Source organism: Amphibalanus amphitrite, unplaced genomic scaffold (assembly GCF_019059575.1).
Source record: "Amphibalanus amphitrite isolate SeventyFive unplaced genomic scaffold, NRLGWU_Aamphi_draft 001459F_arrow, whole genome shotgun sequence".
In the NCBI taxonomy this organism is placed as follows: domain Eukaryota; kingdom Metazoa; phylum Arthropoda; class Thecostraca; order Balanomorpha; family Balanidae; genus Amphibalanus; species Amphibalanus amphitrite.
Window position 1 is genome coordinate 102,303 of NW_024882952.1, and position 17,976 is coordinate 120,278.

General features: G+C 55.6%; 1 protein-coding gene across 3 annotated transcripts in view; it reads left to right on the forward strand.

Annotated features, from left to right (window-relative positions):
* The window catches only part of LOC122373205 (unconventional myosin-IXAa-like), a 63,702-nt gene that overhangs the window by 25,125 nt on the left and 20,601 nt on the right, over positions 1-17,976 (forward strand). For all 3 annotated transcript variants that reach the window (XM_043351048.1, XM_043351049.1, XM_043351050.1), the window contains 4 exons: positions 2,367-2,461; positions 4,711-4,873; positions 9,165-9,300; positions 17,510-17,700. In XM_043351048.1, coding sequence (XP_043206983.1) covers positions 2,367-2,461; positions 4,711-4,873; positions 9,165-9,300; positions 17,510-17,700 — 585 coding nt within the window. The remainder of the gene's footprint in view (positions 1-2,366; positions 2,462-4,710; positions 4,874-9,164; positions 9,301-17,509; positions 17,701-17,976) is intronic.

The following is a 17,976-nucleotide window of genomic DNA, read 5'->3' on the forward strand; positions in this document are numbered from 1 at the left end:
TCTCTCCTCACCATATCTCCGTGACTATCTCGGTGAAAATGAGCTGAGGGGTTGACTCCGCGGCAGCTGCACCCTTCCCTCTCTCTCCCCCATGACGGTGCACGCCGATTCGGTACTGTATCTTGTTTACGAGAGACGGCTCATCGGTGCGTGTCAGGGCGATACCATTGGATCGCCGAGTATGCTGCAGTCGTGTCAGGATTGGGAGCGCTGCTATGGGGAAGCTGTTAGAGCAGTCAGTCGTCCGTTGCCGTTAACCCAGGCACCCTTCGCTCCCGTTGGCTCGTCGGGGAAGGTCGCCCGGGAGGTCGTCATGTCCCCAGCCCGCCACTTGCCCCGGGAAGTCTCTGTTGGTGGTAACAGTCGGCCGTGCATGTCTCGAGGGGCACTCCATCTGAACGGCGTTATCTCAAACAGTAAACACTGTTCGATCTCCATGGTGCGATAAACATTGATCAGTTAGGACCTCACTTGAATGACTGGTGCCGGTTACCGGTCCCGGGCGACCTGACGGCTGCAGTTGCCATGCCTCGGACGGTACCCGATGAGTCAGGCATTCCTTACGGAGGCTGCGGAGGGACCGCTGTTTGGGTTTACGGTCTAATCCCCGCCGGCATGGGAACTGATATGGGAACAGATGCCGTGCGGTGTGCCGCGGGGACCAGATCCCATGTGGGACCGGTCAGAGAACCGGCGCTACTATCAGAGGCTCGGTGTCCGCTGCACGCCTAGCCTGAAGTGTTTGAACTATGGTTTGATTGGGGATGTTTGGTGTGATCCTCATGTACATGATTTGCAGGCATTGAATCATGCACTCTAAATGCACATCCATCTGTAAAGGGTAGGTATATGTTTCCAAAAGTATTGGCTGACTTTATCGCTTTAACTGGTTTTGAACCGACAGGTGTAGGCAATTTTAAGCTGTGTGAGCTTTTACTTCGCCATTCTGTTGATTCTACGGAATGGTTTTTGCAGTTTGCAACGTAAGTTTGATTGCAACGCAAATTTCTTTGAGTGACACCTTTTGGTCGGTGACATTATATATGCAATATGCATCATTTAGTGTAGCTGAACATGCCGAACATTGCTGGCATTGCTGAAGTGTCGCTGTATGTGGCGGCCGCTGTAAATGTGTTTTTTTTTTTATCAGCCCGGCGGCCGGCAGCGATGGCGGGGATATTTGGGAATGTGAAATTGCCGCGGCTAATGGCGGCCCGGTGTCGACACCGGCTCATATTCGCCGTCAGCTCAGCGCCGTGATGGATGGAGCCGGTGCCGGCCGTGCCAAACGCCGTGTCATCGGCCGAGCCCCCGCGCCCGCGCCCGGTGACGTCATCACGGGTCACGGTCTGACGTCACCGGTGACGCGGACGTACCGAGACATGGTGACGTGCCGCCGTCAGTCGAGACTCCCATCGGCGAGTCCTGGTGGGAGCGACTGGTGACTGCCGACTGGCGCAGGACCGGGAGCTGTAATTGGTGCCTCTATAGTCTCTCCTGTACATACGCCTTTGCGCTCAGCCGGGGAATACCTAAGGGATATTTCTCCTACGGACATGTAGGTTCCACACTCTTTTTTACTGAACTTTTGGGTCCTGTTTCATGACCCTCTAGTGGCGGTCATTCTCCAACAGTCTTCATTAGAGATTCGGCGTGAGCTCCTTGCTGTCTAGTGTCTACTGACGCCGTCCGCCGTCCACTGTCTGTTTGGCCGTCCGTGACTGGTCCGCCCGCCCGGGCGCCTTTCCGTGACTGCTCCGTCCGCCCTGGCGCCTTTCCGTGAGGGGGGTCACGGCCGCCGCTCGGGGCCGGGCCCGCCCCCCTCAGACGGCGATCTCCTTATACGGACTCGTGACCAGCCAACGCTGATTGGTGGCCGCTCGGTAATGGCGGCCTATCCTCTGCACTGTAGCCGGCGCTTTGGTGTGGGCTGATTGCCATCCATGGGCTGACAATCAACGGACCATACCCACTACCCAGTGCAGGAATGAGCCCCGACCTATTAATGATTATCTCAGTAGCTTCGGATCCATACCTACTTATGTGAAACTTCTGGCCGACTCACATTTTCGTGTGCGGTAGAGTCATGTCTTACCGCATTGATTGCTAATCGGATGTGATGATGATGCACCAGCACAGAAAATCCTACTTCAGCTTGTTTAAATCGGTTTGTTTGCAACCAGTATCTCCTCTGCAGACCGCGAGGCGCCATTACTCGGGCGTTTACTCGTTTACACGTTGTTGAGCGCGGTGTGACTCACGGATAACCGTGTGTGTTGGCACTGACTAGCGGCCGTCCCCGTTCGCCCCCGATTCTCCGCCGCCCAGCCACGACTGTTGTTACATGTGTGCGTCACTACCGGCAGGCCTTCGGCAACTCCAAGACGGCGCACAACAACAACTCGAGCCGCTTCGGCAAGTTCATCCAGGTCAACTATAAGGAGAACGGCCAGGTGCATGGGTGAGTGGGGATTACGTGATGTGCATGAGAGTGGGAATTAGTTAGAGTTAGAGGAGCCATCAGGGCGCACACGGCTCAGTACGGGGCGTGGGTGGAAGTAGAGCAATCGGGGCGGAAATGGAAGATATGGGTGGTGTGGAGCTATCACGGCGCGCGGGGTATGGGGGGTGGTGGCGGACACCTTCCGGGCGCTCATGGGGGATGTGGGCGGTAGAGAAGTTCTCGGGACGCACACGTGAGGCATGTGGGAGCTAGAGAAGTAACCGGGGCGCATACAGATACAGACTGGGGGGAATTGTGTAGTGTGTACTGGGTATGTGACGAACCGTTGATAGTCTCAGTTACCGTACTCCGCACAATCCTGGTAGGGAGGCGGTGGCGTGAATTTACGCATGCCACCTTGTTACTGATTTGTGAATAATTCTAGGCCGTTTCTTATGTCATTTTTCTTTTTTTTGTAGTTGTTATAGTGCGTAGTTGCGTCGGGGGAACTGTTTTTCGACGCTTTAGGTCGTCTCACATGACTGCGCTTATTCGAAAATCAAAAGTAATTAAAACGAATCACTGTCTCTGTAGTATTCCGCTGTGCCTTTTCCGCGCTGTGGTGACACGGGAGCCCGCGCGCCGGCGGTCTCTGGTACCATTTGTTAGGGAGCGGGCAGTGGCGGCCATTAGCGGGTCGTCGGGCCGCTCCCCGAGACCCCCTGCTCCCAGACAGTGGCCGGACCGTGTGCCCGGACCGGTCACGGTGCCGGCAGCTCGGCCGATTTGTGCGCCGCCTCCGACCCCGTCCGCGGCGCCAGGAAGGGAGTCCCGACGGACGGACAGTGAGGAATTGATGAACGTAATGGTCGTCTCCCGTGTCCCCGGGCGCACGTAACGATGGCACTCTCCGTCACCGTCTCCGCCGACCGTCCGACACTGTCGGCATTCCGACGGTCGTCTCCGGTGCCGTCGCTGGTGATTGTGTCGAGTTTTGTACCACAAATGTGCCCTGCGAACTCAGCAGTTGACTGTGAATTTAGGGTTTGGAGCAGCGAGATCGGAGCAATGCCGTTGGGTGGTCTTCGAAGACGAGGCTTTTGATGTTATGGTATACTTATGGATGTCTCCCGGTGCTTTGCTGGCAAATTATTGTTACAGCGCTGCTGGAGCTTAGGTCTTATTTGAGGTGCTGATTATCGTAAATTATGCCTAATTGCGCTTCACCAGTAAGTCGTTAATTTATTGAAGATGAGTGGCGTGGTGCGCACTTGGTGGCGACTGGCGTGCAGCAAATATCGCCGGCTAATGGGACGAAATCACGCTGCCAGTGCTGTTCTACCCACTCAGTCGGTCATTCTCCCTTTGTGACTCATCTACTGGCGCTATGGCGTCGCGACCGTCGTCTGATTAATCAGACCCTAACAAGGCTGATAGGATGATAATGTCGTCACTGGGCTCATCTTTATTGTGATTGCGGCATTGAACAAGCCTTGGCATGCGCTCACGTCATGTAGATTTGTAGGAACACTTGAGAAACTTTTCAGTTTTCCTATAGGTGCGAGTATGCGATATTTTTCATGTGCGAATTGCGATGGTTCATGACGATTGACTAGCGTAAGATCTTAGTTTGTTGTTGTAACCAAGTGAGTGGTGAGAAACGATGCGTCGTTCATTATGCATCTCTGAAGTCCCACCAGGGCTGATAGTTTCAGTGCCGGTGCGTCTGCACCTGGTGACGAGGCCCGTTCGCTCAGCCTTGTTTCCAAGTATCTCGCTGCCGACCAGTACTCACTCGAAGGGCGCTCGTTGACCCATGCTGACCCCTGCAGTGCCTGGGTCAGCTCCGCCCCCTCTCCACCGGCCGCTGATGGCCGTGTGTCCCGTGACCCCGGACCAACCCGGCCACGGACGGCACGGGTCGTGGACGGAAACCTGACCAATGTCTCACCCAAACGCGGACGGCGACTACGTGCCCATCGGGAACGGCGCTGACCCTGGGGAACCGATGAGGAAGGTGACATTTATATACCTTGCCTCCTCTGTGGTCTGCTGCTGATCTGTCGTTAATCTGCCGCGGACCTGCCGTTATTCTGCCGTATATCCGCCGACGACATTGACCTACAGTTCTGAGGAACGTAATCCATGTTATACCTGTGTTCAGACCCGCCATCTATGCCTGTCTCACGCCGCACGCGCCATGTGACAGGTCCCCTGTGTCCGTCCCCCAGCCACGTGTGACAGGTGACATATTTCTCTCCCCTCAGCGCGGTGGTGCAAAAGTACCTGCTGGAGAAATCGCGTATCGTCTCCCAGGCGCGGAACGAGCGCAACTACCACGTGTTCTACTACCTGCTGGAGGGCGCCTCGGAGGAGGAGAGGCAGCAGCTGCACCTGCTGCCGCCGTCCCAGTACCGCTACCTCAGTCAGGTGAGAGTCCCAGTACCGCTACCTCAGTCAGGTGAGAGTCCCAGTGCCGCTACCTCAGTCAGGTGAGAGAGACAGTCCCAGTATCGCTACCTCAGTCAGGTGAGAGTCCCAGTACCGCTACCTCAGCCAGGTGAGAGACACAGTCCCAGTACCGCTACCTCAGTCAGGTGAGAGACAGTCCCAGTACCGCTACCTCAGCCAGATGAGGGAGACAGTTCCAGTACCGCTACCTCAGTCAGGTGAGAGAGACAGTCCCAGTATCGCTACCTCAGTCAGGTGAGAGTCCCAGTACCGCTACCTCAGCCAGGTGAGAGACACAGTACCGCTACCTCAGCCAGGTGAGAGACACAGTCCCAGTACCGCTACCTCAGTCAGGTGAGAGACAGTCCCAGTACCGCTACCTCAGCCAGGTGAGAGTCCCCGACAGACAGAGTGAAGCCGGGTTGACCACCGCCACGCTCCTGAGGGTTACGGCAGGGACAGAGACCAGTGCTTGACGGAGTCCTCGCGCCTGTCCTTTATTGACCCTGGCTACTGCCGCTAAATGGTAGCCGCAGTAAGCATAGCCAACGCGGGTCCTCAGCTGTCGTCAGAAAAAAGAGTGGGCAGTCCAAAAAGTCGGTGGTGCCCGTCACTGCTGTCTATTTGGGCGTGACTTCCACCAGCTGGCTGCAAAACAGGGCGACTTTTTGGAGTAGTTAGTCTACTTAGCGTGACAGGGAGGTGGCTGCCCCCTTACACTTAAAGGGTGACGTATTTGATACAGTTTACATTAGATAAAGTGGTGGAAGCCGGTTGATAACCTGGCGACGTTCGCTAGAGCCGCTGACCGCCAGTGGCATGACAGAAACATGCCAGAAGCCATCGCTGACACATTGTCACATTGTCCCACTGCTCCCACCGTCCCTTTGTCCTCACGGCTCCGCGCGCCGGCCGCAGTGCGATCCTCGCCTGTCTGAGCTGCCACAGCCGCGAGCGGCGCCGACAGCCGGCTGGCAGTCGAGCACCCCTCCGGACCCCGGGGCGGGTCTGTGGGACGGCGCCGATCTGGCCCTGTTGCCGGGCTCCAACGGGCGCTCCTTCTGCTGACGAGAAGGCTTTGACGGACCAGTGACGGATGGGTGGTGACGGATGTGGCTGACGGGCCCGACACCCCCAGCTGACGGGACCGACTTGAGGGTGCTTAAAGCGGTAGCCGTGGGCCAGTGGACTCCGATGAACATGTAAAAAAGCTCGCCGCTTTGGTCTAAAAAGAGAATAAGCCCTAGCGATTGCCCTTTTATCTCATACGGCTGTGTGTCTTCTCGCCCGGTTCCATCTCCCATGCTCACCGTCCCGGACCGCCTCTCACACTGCGCCGCCTCCAGTACCGACAGACTGCAGCTCTGTGGAGCGGTGAGACGGGCAGGGCAGTGATCCGCCGCCCTCCTGCGTCACAGCCGGTCACGGCTCGTCCCCGCGCCGCGCCGGCAGCCCGTCCAGCTGGCCAGTCGCCACCGGAACCGGCGCAGCCCAAACTCAGTCCCCCTGTCCCCGGCGCAGCCCAAACTCAGTCTCTCTGTCCCCGGCGCAGCCCAAACTCAGTCTCTCTGTCCCCGGCGCAGCCCAAACTCAGTCTCTCTGTCCTCGGCGCAGTCCTCTGTCCCTATCGCAGCACTCCTTCCCTTGGCCTGGACGCAGTCCTCTGTTCTTCAGTCATGGGCACCGAGCGTTTCAGTTGAACTTGCGCTGCTTGGCAAGTTCTCTGATGCCTCTAGCTGATATGCCTCCTGGCAGTCAGCTCTGTTCCGGAAGCCAGCATATTCGTCTCTTAGGTCAGCTGCTGCGTTGGTGGCGAGGGAAGTACTGCACTCCGGACTGTGGAGCGCTAGTACTGACTGAGGTCGGAAGGTTGGACGATCTGTGGCTCGATTGCGGTAGGGGTCTTTATGGCGATTGTGTCTTTGAGACGGATGCGCCTTCACTTTACCATTGCTAGTTTGCTAATGGGAACAGCTTTTTTATAGTTTTACAAACCCTGTTGATCTTCATCTTCATAAGTTTGGATTTCGTTTACAGTGACATTTTATGTATGATGGTCATTCTACAGCGGTTCCATATATTTCGCCTACATGACGGTGGCATTCTTTTTGGATGACATTGAGTCACTGCCATAACAGTGATCTCAGCGACCGGCGCCTCTCGGAATTCCCATGGATGACGCGGGCGGCGCGGACGTCAGCCGCTTTATTGCCGCTCACTTAGCGGGTGTTTGTTTGTTTGGCCGCCGCCCGGGGCGCATGCTGTGCCGCCGGGCCGCTCTGCCGCTGTTTGTTTGCCTCTGGCGGCGGCGCTGCGACAGGAAGGAGCCGGCCGACGGCAGCCGCGTCTGGCGGCGCATTCCTGGTGACATGGTCTAGTTGCGCCGCGCCGGGCTGCCGGCCAAATAGCCGGCGGCGGCTCGGGTTCGGCGGCGGCGCCGGCTGACAGCGCGCGGCGGTAACTCAGACGGCGGTGACGGGCCGCGCCGGCAACCGGAGACGACGCGCGCCCCACTCTGACGTCAGCCGAGCAGCGGCGACATCGGCCGAGAGGACCGCCAGCTCCAGCGCCCGCCGCGCTACGGCCTGGGGCAGGCCGAGGAGCTGGATGAGGGATGTTGGAGTCGCTGATAGTGCGGGTGCTGCTGCTTACTGAAGGTAACTGTGTTTCCTCAGTTTGAACCTTATCTTTTTCGGGTTGCTGACTGTCTGAGTCGCTCCCGCCTGCCAGTACGGGCCGCTGAAGCTGAGCCCGACCCGCGACCAGTCGTCGGTCGGCGAGCCGTCCGTCCCGCCGGGCGGCGGCGCCGGACTCCGACCGAGCGCCCGCCGGGCGGCCCCGCGGTGCCAGGTGTGCGCCGTCGAGCGCGCCGCCGCTACTGCGTCGCTGCCGACGGCGGCTGGCGGGCGGCCAGTGTCGCGCCGCGCCGCGCGGGCCTCACGTGCCGACGCCGGCGGCGTCACGAGGCCCGGCTGTCGCCTGCGACACTACCCCGGCCGCTGAGGGGACGCCCCGGCAGCCGGCGGGACGTCAGGGCGCCATCACGGAGCCGTCGACCGCTCTCCGAGGGCCGCTCGGTGCCGGGCGCATAGTGTGCGCTCACTGCGCGCCCCTGTCCTGTCGGGCCGCGCGCACCGTGTCACAGCTCGGGCGGTGAAGCGTCTCGGGCCGCCGCGCGCCGGCCAACTCGGCTGCGTTCGGCCGTCGCTCCGAGCGCAGGCGGCCGAGCGGCGGCTGGCGTGGGCTGCAGCCGCCCGCCGCCGCCAATCAAACCGACACTATTCGTCACGGCGCGCGGCAAACTATCAGCAGCCGGGCGCAGAGCTGGCGCGCGCAGAAAAATGGGGTCTCTGACCCGCCCGTTAATCAGCCGGCCACGCCCGGCCCAGTCGGCCGCCAGTCGGTGGCGTATTTAGCTTTGACTTAATTGCTAATTTAGGGGCTCAGCTGTGATCCCGAAAAGTCAAACAACTGATTGCGCTGCGCGATGAAGTGGTGACTTCTGACGGGGCCTGAATCAGTTCATCAGTTGAGGCAGCTGAGGCATCAGTTATATAGAGAAGTCTGTGGTTGAGGTTATTCAACTTATCGTTTAACTGGTGCCACCTGCATCTCGCTCGTTCGAAATTGTTGTGAAAGCGGTCAGTTTCTTTCAGCGTTACCGCTCTCGCCGGCCGTCAGCCGATTGTACAGTGTCTGGCTGCAGCTGTCCCTCGCCCTTCCCTTCCTCCGGTGTTGAACTCGCATCCTCACCCCCCCACCGACGCCCTACCGAGACGGCCAGCAGCCCAGTTCCTGAAGCCAGGGTTGCTTCGAGAATCGAGCCCCATTGTGCTGTCTTGGATGCTTGCTGGATTGATGTAAAATAAACAAACGTCTGGGCTATCTACTTTGGGTCCCAAGTTGTTAAATGATATGGATTTGCTGTTTGTGCTTCGTCTATCCGTGTTTTACAAACTGCTGATATTTTTTTCTTTGCTTGCCTTTTCTTTGTTACGATTCATGGAGATTTGTCTATTAACTCGTGTTTGTCATTCCCTATGAACATTCTTGGCAGCACGGGGACCCCCATATCAACCATCATGACAACAAATATCATTTTCTACCCGCAGAGCGAGTGTACTCGCCTAGAGGTAGAGTTAATGCGAGTTCAGTGTATGTGACCCACGTATCTGTCTACCCTCAGAGCGAGTGTAACAGCCTGGAGGGGGTGGACGCCGACTACGAGTTCAGGTGTATAATATGACCTATGGTGTTTCTCTACCCTCAGAGCGAGTGTAACAGCCTGGAGGGCGTGGACGCCAAGTACGAGTTCAGCCGGCTGCGCCAGTCCATGGAGATGGTGGGATTCTCGCCGGACAAGCAGAGCAAGCTGTTCGCCCTCCTCTCGGCCGTGCTCCTAATCGGTGAGTGGGTGTTTTTCGGGGGGGGGGGAGTAGGAAGCTGCTGTCGGCTGTACAGTAGGTCTACTAAAAAAGTCCCCCGCTCCAGAGGCGGCCGGCCGGCCGAACCCCCGGATTCCAGCCCCGACTCAATTGCGCAGGCCGCGGCAGCGACACGGGTCAGGTCGCGGCGCCCGGCGAGTGGGTCAGTTGGCGGCGGTCGGCCGTGGAGCGAGGGCGCCGTGTGTGGGGCGCAGAGATGCCGCAGTGCAGAGGAGGGGGAAGATAGTGACTCTGCACTATGCCGGAAATGATGCCCTTGTGATCTAAATCAAACACCTGCAGACGCAGTGCATATCCTTCCTCGCCCCATTCCTATTTTATCGTAATCCTTCAATAATCCGTAATGACCATTCGACGCAAGCAAGCAAACAAAACAACCCGTTTAGCGGCGACATCATCTCGAATAAAAAAGCGACAGTGATGATTAACCCTCGCCGGCACAGGCCATTTTGCGTCCTTCGACGGCACAAGGGGGGGGGGTTGGTTGGTACGACCCCCCCTCGCGTTTGGCCCCTGATCGAGCTAGAGCTTCGCGGTAAAAACGAGCGTGCTGCCCGTCACGAGACGAAGCCGATGATACCCAATTTTAAGGTCCTAGGTCATCGGGTGACCTTCCAGGTCAGGTCAATGACCCAAAAACCGGGAAAATCGGGACCTGTTAGAAAGTCGTAAAGTGTGGCTGCTATGTGGTTTTCCGGGGTGCTGATCACGAATATCGTGTTAGTTTTGATCAGAGATGATGTCTTTAAGCATTTAGACCAGGTCGGGTTAGGTCAGGTCAGGTCAACCGGTAGGGGTTGTTACGGGTATTCGATATACGTGTCAACCGCCTCTGACAGCTTCGTAACATGTTACGAAGGCACCAAAACTACTTCGTATATGTTCAAATGGTTGCTAAATTCGAATTCAGCTCCAAAAACTAGCATAGAAACATGTAAAACTCGAAAAAGTGAACCGAGGCCACCCGAGGTCACCAAATGTCAATGACCTGACCTGACCTTCAGATGACCTTGACACCCACCCAAATGTATGGAAGCAACATCAAATCACATATTTGAACGTTTGAAACCACGAAAAGCTTGCAAACGCGCGGCTAATGCGAGCCGACATACGCCGAATCGCGATTCCGGCCAAACATGGTCTCGGAAAAGAGGTCACAGGTCAAAGATCATTTGGGTCAGGGTCATGAAATTTTCAGGGTAGGTGTAAAATTGATCAATGCGAAGGTACTGAAAGTTTCGTCGCGATCGGCCGCTTCTTACGCGAGTTATTCGCGAAAAACCTTAGGGGGGGGCTGCATCAACCCCCTGTGCCGGCGAGGGTTAAAATAGACTTAGCGCGAGGTCAAATCGAGGGGTATATAATATATGCATCACATACCTTTACATTCTATATATGTATCAATCACATACCGAGTATTTTATTCCCATCTAGCAAATCAAGATTGGGGATCTTGTCCAACAAGTCAGCGGCCGTTCTAGACACAGATGAATGCTTTGTTTTCGGTCGCATCATTATCTGCAATAATTCGAAGCGAGGTTTAACTCTCGCCGGCCGAGAAGAAGGGGTGAATGCCGCCACCATGTATTTTTTTTTTTTGCGGTAGCTCAAAGCACACTGATGATCGGAGGCTGACATTTCATATGCCTTGCATTTGATTCAAGCCGAATCATTTGACATCAACCACGTTTTCAGGTCAGGTCACTTAACCATGGCGTCTTAAGTAAACCTCTGTACGGTTGTCGGTTATAAAATGATGCAAATCCGCAATGCACTTAGTGTCATAAAAGCATAATGGGGAAATATGGAAACTTAGTCTGAATTGCTGTTAGCACTGTTTTGAGAGACATGCTTAAACATATAATCAAGTAAAGTAACCGTACTCTCATAGTTAATATCCAAAATCGTAAGAAAAAGGCCTGATAATTCCGAGGAGCTTTCGGCTTACGCCTTCTTCAACTCGCTCCCAGAGCGAGTTGAAGAAGGCGTAAGCCGAAAGCTCCTCGGAATTATCAGGCCTTTTTCTTACGATTTTGGATATTAACTATGAGAGTACGGTTACTTTACTTGATTATATGAAATATGGAAACTGTTAATTTGGCGTCGGAAATGATCTAAAATTATACCTCAAGCACTTCAAATCGTGACTTCCTACATTCTTGGCAAGGTCTAATGCTTCACTTTTGCATTGTTCGCCTTGCGTGACGTCATTTATGATGTCACTAGGGTGATAGGTGTGCTTCGTCAATAACTCCCGATCAAAATGAGCTAGCCAGTCGGGACAGCCATCAATGGACTTTGCAAGACTTGCCGAATCTAATGTTATGCAACATGTTCTCCTTTCAACAGCTTCGTGACCCGTGTTGCCCTAACATGACATTGGCCTCAGGTAAACATCCTAAGTTGCTTCACCTAAACAAAAAAGCATATACATCGACGCGTCTGAGAACAGAAAACACGATTGTATCGAAATGACATTGTTGACAGAAAGGCCGGGTCAATTTTGAGATCGCTCAAGTCAATGGGAGAAAATTGAACTGCGCTTTTTTGGACGGAACGCATAATAAACACTCTGAAAACATGTGGTGTTTGATGAGATACAATACTGAATGAGAAAATTGTTTGTTTTGTTGGGAGCCATCTTTTTCGGTCTGAAAAGGCCCTTGCAGAGCTATAACATAATTATGCTTTAGTGTAGTACCTAATTGGGTTGTGCGAGCCAGCGGCAGTGATCTGCGGAAGCGAGACTGTTCCCGTGGGACGATTCTTCAGGTTGGCTGGTGGGGTGACCTCCAGTCCAGAGAGGGAAGCATGAAGACTAGGGGCGATGCGGATCGTTTTTTTCCTGAGGATAGCGAGAAGGGAAGGAATCTAGCACCCTTGACCCTTCCTTATACTGAATGTATCTCAGGCTGTTAAATCTCCTAAGCGTTTTTTTTTCTCCACATCAAGGTGTCATTAATAAAAATATGAAATCCGGGAGCATAAATTAAATATAGAAGTTGTGGCCAACAGAACATTATCAGTTGCGTTCAACATACTCGTAAGCATGATCACACACCCAGCTTACATATGAGCCATGTAATAATTATTTTTGATAGACATGCTTAAGTTATGAAATCATCTGAATTCTGAAGTGTTTGTTAAGTTCCACGATACGGATCTAATATCCTGCTATGCATGATGACCATTTCTGGTCAGGTCATGTCTTTGACCATAGGCCAAATTTTTCAAATGACCTTTAAAGATTATTTTTTGATTCATTCGAAGCGTTTTGATAAGAGGAACACGAGGCTGATAAAATTAAATCCAAGCAAGTTTTAAGCTAAAAACTTTTAAGTATTTGTGGAAAATCAATTGGTTTTCTCATAATACCGATGGTGGCAGTAGCTGTTATTTACGTGCTAAGCCGTTCACTTTAATTAAATCTGACAATATTATTCAGACATAACGGTAAACGAGCTGATTGTTGCGTTAGGTTAGGCTCGGTCGATTTCAGAGTGGGAAGGATGACAGGAATTAGGGGGAGACAGGGTGCCTGGGCGGGAGTCCTGGACCTCATGCTCCGCTGGGGCCGAGCCCATAATGTGGGTTGGATTGCCCTGACACATGGATAGCCCTGGGCGGTGTTTCACGGCCCCGCGCTGCAGCACGCTGCGCTGCGCTGCTTGCATTGTTGCGGTGGTTGATATGAATTCGGCTCCACGCTAGCGTTGCGAGCTTCCGAGTCTGTTGATGTTTCCATGGAAATTGGAAACTCAATGCACCGGTGCGCGCCAGGGGCGGATCCAAGGGGGGGGGTCACATGGGTCATGGCCCCCCCTTGAGGCCCGGGGGCCCAAAGACCTGCCAGGGGCACCACCGGCCTATCAGGGGTATCACAGTCCTCAGTCCTGACAGGGGCACCACAGGACCGCCAGGGGCACCACAGGCCTAGCAGGGACACCACGGGCCTGGTGCCCCTGGGCCCTGACAGGACTGTAACGCCCCTGACAAGCCTGAAGTGTCCCCGGCAGGCACGTGGTGCCCCTGACAGGCCTGAGGCGCCCCTGCAAGGCCGGTGGTGCCCCTGGCAGGCCTGTGGTGTCCACTGTCCATGGCAGGCCTGTGGTGCCCTTGCTAGGCCTCTGGTGCCCCTGACAGGCTTGTAATGCCCCTGGAAGGACTGTGGTGCCCCTGGCAGGCCTCTGGTGCCCCTGACAGGCTTGCGGTGCCCTTGAAAGGACTGTGGTGTCCCTGGGCCCTGACAAGCCTGAGGTGCCCCTGACAGGCCCGTGGTGCCCTTGTTAGGCCTGTGGTGCCCCTGGCAGGCCTCTGGTGCCCCTGGCAGGTCTGTGGTGCTCCTGGCAGGTCTGTGGCGCCCCTGGCAGACCTGTGTTGACTGGTGCCCCTGCTAGGTCGCTGGTGCCCCTCACAGACCTGTGGTGCCCCTGGGCCTTGACAAGCCTGAGATGCCTGGCTATGACAGGCTCGTGGTGCCCCTGATAGAACAGTGGTGCCCTTGCTAGGCCTGTAGTGCCCCTGGCAGGCCTCTGGTGCCCCTGCTACCCCTGCGCCCGGAGAGGACTATGGTGCCCCTGAAAAGCCTGAAGTGCCTCTCGACAGGCCCGTGGTGCCCCTCACAGGCCTGCGGTGCCCCTGGAAGGACTGTGGTGCCCCTGCCCCTAGGGGTGCTCATGGGCCCAACAGGCCCGTTGTGCCCCCCTGGCAGGCCTGTGTTGACTGGTGCCCCTGCTAGGCCGCTGGTGCCCCTCACAGGCCTGCGGTGCCCCTGGAAGGACTGTGGTGCCCCTGCCCCTAGGGGTGCTCATGGGCCCAACAGGCCCGTTGTGCCCCTGACAGGCCTGTCGTGTATACTTGCTAGACCTGTGGTGCCCCTGCTTCCTGGCAGGCCTGTGGTGCCCCTGCTTCCTGGCGGGTCTGTGGCGCCCCTACAAGGCCGTAGGTGCCCCTGACAGGTTTGTGGTGTCCCTGGAAGGACTTTGGTGCCCCTGACAAGCCTGAAGTGTCAAGGACAGACCCTTTAGACGCCAGGGTCAAGTTCGTCGGACTGACAACGATTCGCTTACCTGATAACGTTCCTGGTAAGTACTCACTACTCAGCGTCCACAACATATATACACATAACACATTCATATATACTTGCTTACAATTGGTAAATGTGGTTGTGGGTAAGAGTTAAGATACTGACTAAAAATAAAAAAATAAAAAACTGAAAATGGGGGCACCACCAAAATTAAGTGGACGAAATCCGTTGAGTTTTTAATTTTGGGTATAGGTAGGGGCACCACTTCGATTCATGACCCTCCCCTTGGAGTTTTCCTGGATCCGCCCCTGGTGCGCGCAACGCACCCTGTCCAAGCAAAATTTTACCACCGATGACCTCTGGAGTGGTGACATGACCTCTGGCTCTGACCCGATCTAAAATTGGCTGAAGTATTTTTCTTCTTCTTTTTGCTACTTTTGACGCTACTTCAAATGCCACTTAAATGCCCAAAGCTGAATGATGCTTAATACCCATTTCCCCTCCAAACAGGGCGTGAGCATTCCTGTGGGGCACGGGCTAACAATGACTATCTCATAATCATTGTAGCCATGAACATCTACTGCCATTCTTAAACACCGGTTTCGCTGCGCTGAGCGGTGGCCGTCCCGTTTGTTGGATTCTACGGCTGGCTGGCGGAAAGCGTTGCCGGCCGCCCGTCCACCGCCCGCGGGCCGGACCGAGCGGTCCCGCTGACCCTACCTGACCTGAGCCCGGCGCGATATGGACAGGCAGACGGGGGTTCGGCTCAGCGGAGGCAGCGCCCTTGGTGCTGGGGACTTTTTTAATAGACCTACTGTACTGCTGATTAGTGAGTAGGAGTTAGGGGGGAGTTAGTACCGGATGCTGCACTGGTCATGGAGGAGGTTTGCGAGGGAGGGACGATGTACTTTTGTTACTACTCGTAAGTGGGGAGGCTACTCTTAGGGGATGTTTCTGGACGAGGCTCGCTAATGCAACCCATGGCAATAGACTGTGATTAACATGTTTTTCTTACGCTTTCAAAGGGGATTGTGAATAATGTTCTTGTGGAAGGCGTGTCTTGAATAAAGCAGAACTCCACCCCTAATCCTGAAGCTGTCCGTCCGTCCGTCATCCGCCACCCGTCCTGTACGGCCGTCTGTCTGTCCTGTACGGCCGTGCGTCTGTCCTGTACGGCCGTTTACCCCGTCAGCCGACCGGCGCTGTGACCGCACTCCTCTGGCCGGGACGGACGCACCATTAAGCGGCCGGCGCGGCCCACAGCGCTACCAACCAGCCGCGACATGACCTGCCCCTCTGCTCCATCATGACTGCGTGCCGCCGCCGACTGTGTACCTGGGCAGGCCGCCAGGCGGTCGGATACCCGGCCGGTCGGTCGGCCCGTTTGCCCCTTCGTCCAGGCTGTGGGCTCGTTAGTTCTTCCGTCTGTCCGTGGATCCGTCAATCAGTTAGTTACCGTCAGCTGGTCGGTCAGCTGGTTGATCCGTCCGTCTGTGACGGGTATGTGCTCGGTGCTGGTGTGTGCGCAGTCGCACGTCCGCACGATGTCGGCTGCCACTCAGCGCCACGCACGCAGCATTTATCGGTCTGTTTCGCTGCCGGCGGTGGCGGCTCGCAGTGTCTATTCAGCTAGCGGGAAGAGTGGCCGCTGTGGTCGAGAAGGACTGCAAGATGCCGCTCAGCAGACCACCTGGGGTTTGTGTGTCTGTGGGCGAACTGAGAAGTCGAAGGCTGCTTTCAATGCTATAAGTGACCAAGTGAGCACGTTCGGGTCATGCTATAAGAGAATGTACACCGGTCACCGCGCCGAGCTGTCTCTGCTCTCAGACTGGCCTCTCGCTGATGTCGCTGATGTGAGCGGAGCGGGGAGCCGGTGATGTAAGCGGACTGCGGAGCCGATCCGGGCGCCAATGATGTGGACAGGGTGTGGAACCGCTCTCTTGCGCGGGGAGCAGCACAGGCTGCTCTCCGGGGGCAGCCTGCACAGGGGCAGCACAGTGGAGCAGCACTGATGTGAGCGGAATGAGGAGCCGCTGATGTGAGCGGCAGCGCGCCGGGCGCCAGGTGGTGGCGGCGCCTCCTCCGGCTGACGGCAGGCACCGTTTGTTTGTTTGTCTAAAGCGGCCGTCACCGGCGGCCGATGGCGCCGTGACGCCCGCTGAGTGATGGCCTGGCCGCGCGCCGGCGGCAGCCTCCCCGTGACCGCGGCGGCAGCGCGCGCTGACACGCTGCAGGCTAGTGCAGCGTGTCTGCCGAGTCTGGCGCGTCGCAATCGCTGCTCTTGCGGAGCTCACTTTACGCGCACTCATCGTCACGAGGATGTTACGATCTCGTTCGGAACATCAGCGGGGCTGAAACAGCAACATCAATCATAGTCTATGTCCTGGATTCCTTGCTGGTCTCTCATAGATTTAGTGTACATATGCTCTGTCTCCCTCTGCCGTCGATCCGATGGGTCCACTGCCGTAGCCTCGCCTCCGCTGGCTCTCTTCAAGGCGCTTCGTTTGCTGACTGTGGCTCCATCATTCCCCCCCCCCCCCCCAGTGGAACGCTTGATATGCTTCACGAGCTGGAACGCCCGCCCAAAACCCTTAACTCATGTTTTTGACGATTCCAGTTATAAAAACTGACCATCATCGATATAGATCACAATTGAAGTCTGAATAAGATGGCAGATTATATGAAAAAAGATTCTGAAGGTACTCATTACTAAAATGACCTTAGTAGGCGGCGCGCCTTTAAACCCCAGTAAACAAGTGAACAACTATCTTCTTCCACTTTGCTGCTCCGTGAGTTGCATACTGTGAGTACATTCCCGTCAGATATGAATGTTTGGTACTCACAAATTGTACAGTTGCGTTAGGAAAGCAGTCATCCTCTTCGTGTATTGGGTTGTGTTTATACTCGTCCTGGGACTTCTATCTTTCCAGATCGGTCCTCCTGTTTTCCCCGCTCTACTGGTGGTTAAAATACCTGTCCGTCCTCACCTCTCGCCCCCGACTAACCCGGTCCTGACAGCTAACTGAGCGCCGCCGTCCAGCCGATCATTAGAGAGATACGCCGCGGCCGCGCAGTGCCTCAAAACCCGACACGTAAACAAACACGGCCATTTTTCTCCACCTGACCGACTTCCCTCGCCGACAGGCAACGTGGGCTTCCAGAACAAGAAGACGACCTACCACCACGACGAGTCGGTGAGCGTGAAGACCACGGCGCTGGTGGACGTGATCGCCGACCTGCTCAAGGTGCGCCACGAGGTGCTGAATGCGGCGCTCACCTACAAGCGCGCCCGCGTCGCCGGCGAGGTGGTCGTCATCAACTACCGCATGCAGGAGGTGAGCGTGGTGTCACGGTGGTGTGGCCACTGCGCCTGAGCTTTGGTGACGCCCTTTTTAGGCCGTATGATTTCTGGAATAGATTTATACGTAGTGATATGGTGAATTAGGGATTTTTCTTTTGCCTGTGTTACTTTTGATTATCTTTTCTGTTATAACCGATTTATTTGGGCTATCTTTTTTCAACTACTCTAGAAAGACGATGCTCGTCTACGGGGACTTGCTTCTATCCAATACTTGTTATGCTGTCTATCTGCCACTCGTCCGGTTTCATGC